We start from the raw sequence: 3,846 nt of genomic DNA on the forward strand, positions 1-3,846 counted from the left end.
GTTTAATAAATAGAAACTCAAAATATTATTGTATCTGAACCACAAAAAAAAAAAGATAAATCATGAAAATAGCACTATTTGGCATATTTCACTGCGTCATCAGAAATAAAACACACACAATTACCCAATATGCTTACAAAATCGTTTAATCCTATTTTAATAAAGGTTGTCGAATCTCAACATTTTTTCATTGTATTAACTCAATTTTAATTTCAATGAACTCAAAATTTTAAGGCAACCAGGTAACTTTTTTTCTAAATAATTTTTTACAGTGTGTGTGTGCAGTGAAACATGCCAAATTGTGCTATTTTTATGATTTATTACATTTTTATGTGGTTCAGATACAATAATATTTTGAGTTTCTATTTATTAAACCAATTTTCTGAATTGTATTAACTAAATTAACTTTTTAACTTCAATAAACTAAAAAAAAACTTAGTGTACAAACCTATTTCAACTTAAATTAAATCTATTGCTGCCTTAAATATTTAATTTAAAGCAACTTAAAAGTACAAATCATTTTAACTCACTATATTACAATGAACTGACTTACAATTTTGAGTTGAATCTTGTATAACTTAAATTAAAAAGTTGAAATTGATTAACTTATTTTGAGGAGTTAAATTAACTTAAAAACGTATGTTCTCACAACTTATTGACACTATCATTTTTACAGTGTGTGTGTGTGTGTGTGTGACAAATATCAGGAAACTTCAGTATCAAACCAGTAAAGACACATTTTGCAAAAGAAAGTAAGATACAAAAGAAACAGTTTTTGATCAAGTGTGTATTTCATTCAATTTGACACAAAAGCAGGCCTCAGTTATACAGTCCACCAACATCAATGACATTCTGCAACATTCAAAAAACAATTCACAATGTGCATTTTGTATAAAAGGTCTTACAAAAAAGTCTTAAAAAGGGGAAAACTCTCAGTTGAGAATACAATGTAAAAATTCCCTTGTAATATTGTCAAGTTGCCAGGGTAACACTGAAACGTCATCCATCAGTTTGACATTATGCCTTTTCATATGTGCGGACAGCCTGCACGCCCTCAAAGTTCAAGGTCTGGAAGCAGCAGAGACAAGGAGAGCACATTTAGGAACATTAAATATCCATGACACTGATTAAGAAAAAAAAACAACTTTGGATGACAATAAAATAAAATAAAAGTTAGTAATGCTGCTTACCATAATCATTTTGCCATCCTTGATTTCTCTAACAAACTTTGTCTCCTTGCCGTCCCAACTCTGAACATGGACGAGATTGTCTCCTTCCAAGGTTACAGTGGACTGAAATGAGAGAAGAGTTGTGGATGGTATAAACAAAAAGTACAGATCATATATGATCAAATTCAGAGTATAAAGGAGACTTAACCTGCCAAAAAATATTAGATATGGATACGGACATTGCATTTATCAGTGAATGAAAAAACACAAACCTTCACATGTCTGTCATCTGCTGTTGTTTCATCAAACTCCTCTCCCAGTTTGAAAGAAATCTCAGTGTTTTTGAAGGTGCTCAGCGTCTTTACGACAACTTTGTCACCCTCGTGACTGATGACAATTGTGGGTTTGGTAACATTGCCTACTTGCCTAGTGGCAAAACCGACACCTGTGGAACAAAAAATCAGAAACCATTACTGAGAGAACCAAATTATTATTATACAGGGCTATAAACTGCACAGAAAAGCTATAACCCATGCACTTAAACAACAGGCTGCACTACTGCACCTTGCACGTGCAGAGGATGTTAAGGTGTCTTAAAATAAAGAGATACTAATCTTATTGTTAACTTACCTAGTGCTTTCATGTATTCATCGAAGTTCTGGCTGTCAACCAGTTTCCAAGTTGCACAAAATGCATCAACCATTATGAGAGTTTAAAAGTAGAGATCAACCACACTGAGGTCCTTGTACAGTCACAGAGTTCTCAGTCCCGTTTGAGTCTGCGGAGCGGACTGCAAAGCCCAAACTAATTAATACTGTCAGGGAAGCGGGGCTTTAGGTGAAGCTTGCGCTGATTGGATGGAATTTTATCCACTCAAGCTGTGATTTGTTCAAATACATGGCGAGAAGTGACACTAATTTCAATAGTCTAATCCAATAACGGGTCTGGGAGAAAATATTCAGACGTTAATAATTGCATTTATTTATAATAGCCTAGTATTTTGTATGAGCAACTAATTCATCTAGATTATCATCTTAATAGCGATCAAAAAATGCATTGTACAGTAGAATAGGCTATGCATAACACGTTGTAATGTTAATGCAATTTCAGGTCTGTGTAAAACTGCATTTTTTTCAGAGCTGAGCATCTCTGAGGTATTTTTGTGGGATAAATATGCCTACATTGCGGGGGTGTTCATCAATGCACAAATAAAAATAACTAATCAAACATAAATCCATTTGAGACTCGAGCATAGCAGTGCACCAATCTGTCAGACGGGTAAATGCACGACTGTAGAATACAATACTCTTCACACAATAAATTGCCCAGCACTGTAAATCTGTAATAAACTGCTATTTAATCACATACAATTAAATATAGAGCTATTACATATTATAACCACGTGTAGCCTACATCACGGTTCATCACTCTCTATGAGTGAGTCTTCATGATGAGGATGTCTCCCTCCAGGGGGCGCATGAAGGACAGTATTAAAATGTCAGGGCGTGATTTGTGTTGCTCTTTGTACAATTAAAATAGTTCGCACAATCATAAACGATTGCGATTGGATTATCCTGAACAGTGTAGTGAAAGGTAACAGGCATCATCACAGCGCCGCGCCTCTGTGACTTGTTACGCTGTTACCAGCCTGAAGAAAGAATATAAATTAATTGCCACTAAACTACAATTACTAGAAAAATGGGCAGTGTGCTGTTTGAACTCGTCAGAGGACCCGTCCATTTCATTAACTTGTTTCGCGATAACTGCCACTCTACCCAATGATAATAATTATAGTAGTTGCACTTCTTAAAGTCAGCCGCTAGATAGCAGTCGTGTTACATGTGAGTGCAGTTTACCTAGCACTTCCAGGCAAGTCATTTGGTACAGTATTCAAACTATCGCAAATGTTACCTGGACAACAAAACGGTACATTTTTTGAAACTGAGATTTACATCACCTAAAAGTTGAATAAATACGCTTTCCATTAATTTCTAAGGATAATATTTGGCCGCGATATTTTAAAATATGGAATCTGAGGGTGCCAAAAAAAAAAAAAAAATGAAAAAAATGCCTTTAAATGTTTCTAAATTAAGTCCTTAACAATGATATTACTACTAATAGACCTACTATTATTTTGTATTATTATTATTATGTATTTACGGTAGGAAATGTACAAAATGGAACCTGATTTCATGGCTTAAAAGAAAAATCGATTATTTTGACTCATACAAATTTATTGTCGGCTATTGCCGCAAATATAGCCTACCTGTGCGACTGGTTTTGTTGTCCAGGGTCACAAATGCGTTATTTAAGGATTAATTTCAGACATAACTTTTTTAGTGTCATAAGCTCCAGATGTAGCCTGTTAATAAAAACATGGTTGGACTAGTTAATATATATTAAGAAGGTTGTCTAACTCATGTTGTCTTTTCCCCAGTGGAATACAAAAGAAATTCTGAAGAATCTTCTCACAATTTGCCATAGGGGAGAGTGGGGCAATGTGAGACATCACCCCCTGTATCTGGTCAACAGAACACATTTGTGGTCAAGGTCATATGACCATTATGTTGTTTTCAAGCCCCAATTTTTCAATTTCCCCTTGCCCATTTAAGAAAGGACCTCATGGTGTCCCCAAAGGACTAGCTAATATGGTTGTCAATAGCTGTCAGGATTACAA

The 3,846-nt window shown here is 34.8% G+C and overlaps 1 protein-coding gene across 1 annotated transcript; it reads right to left on the reverse strand.

The window, feature by feature from the left end:
• Positions 1-769: 769 nt before the first annotated feature.
• Positions 770-1,957, reverse strand: fabp7a (fatty acid binding protein 7, brain, a). Its single transcript, XM_067454652.1, has 4 exons — positions 1,800-1,957; positions 1,442-1,614; positions 1,191-1,292; positions 770-1,068 (listed from the first exon to the last, which is right to left on the reverse strand). Exons 1-4 carry the CDS (start codon positions 1,870-1,872, stop codon positions 1,018-1,020), a joined length of 399 nt encoding a protein of 132 aa, XP_067310753.1. The 5' UTR covers positions 1,873-1,957; the 3' UTR covers positions 770-1,017.
• Positions 1,958-3,846: the final 1,889 nt, after the last annotated feature.

The sequence above is a fragment of the Pseudorasbora parva genome, chromosome 10 (assembly GCF_024679245.1).
Source record: "Pseudorasbora parva isolate DD20220531a chromosome 10, ASM2467924v1, whole genome shotgun sequence".
In the NCBI taxonomy this organism is placed as follows: Eukaryota; Metazoa; Chordata; class Actinopteri; order Cypriniformes; family Gobionidae; genus Pseudorasbora; species Pseudorasbora parva.

What these genes read in the sequence shown, in the direction of transcription:
- fabp7a (XM_067454652.1), bottom strand. Translation starts at nt 1,872, where the DNA reads ATGGTTGATGCATTTTGTGCAACTTGGAAACTGGTTGACAGCCAGAAC. An exon ending in CAGATGACAGACATGTGAAG is followed by an intron (nt 1,293 to 1,441) that starts GTTTGTGTTTTT and finishes CTCTCATTTCAG; the next exon opens with TCCACTGTAACCTTGGAAGG. An exon ending in AGGATGGCAAAATGATTATG is followed by an intron (nt 1,069 to 1,190) that starts GTAAGCAGCATT and finishes TGCTGCTTCCAG; the next exon opens with ACCTTGAACTTTGAGGGCGT.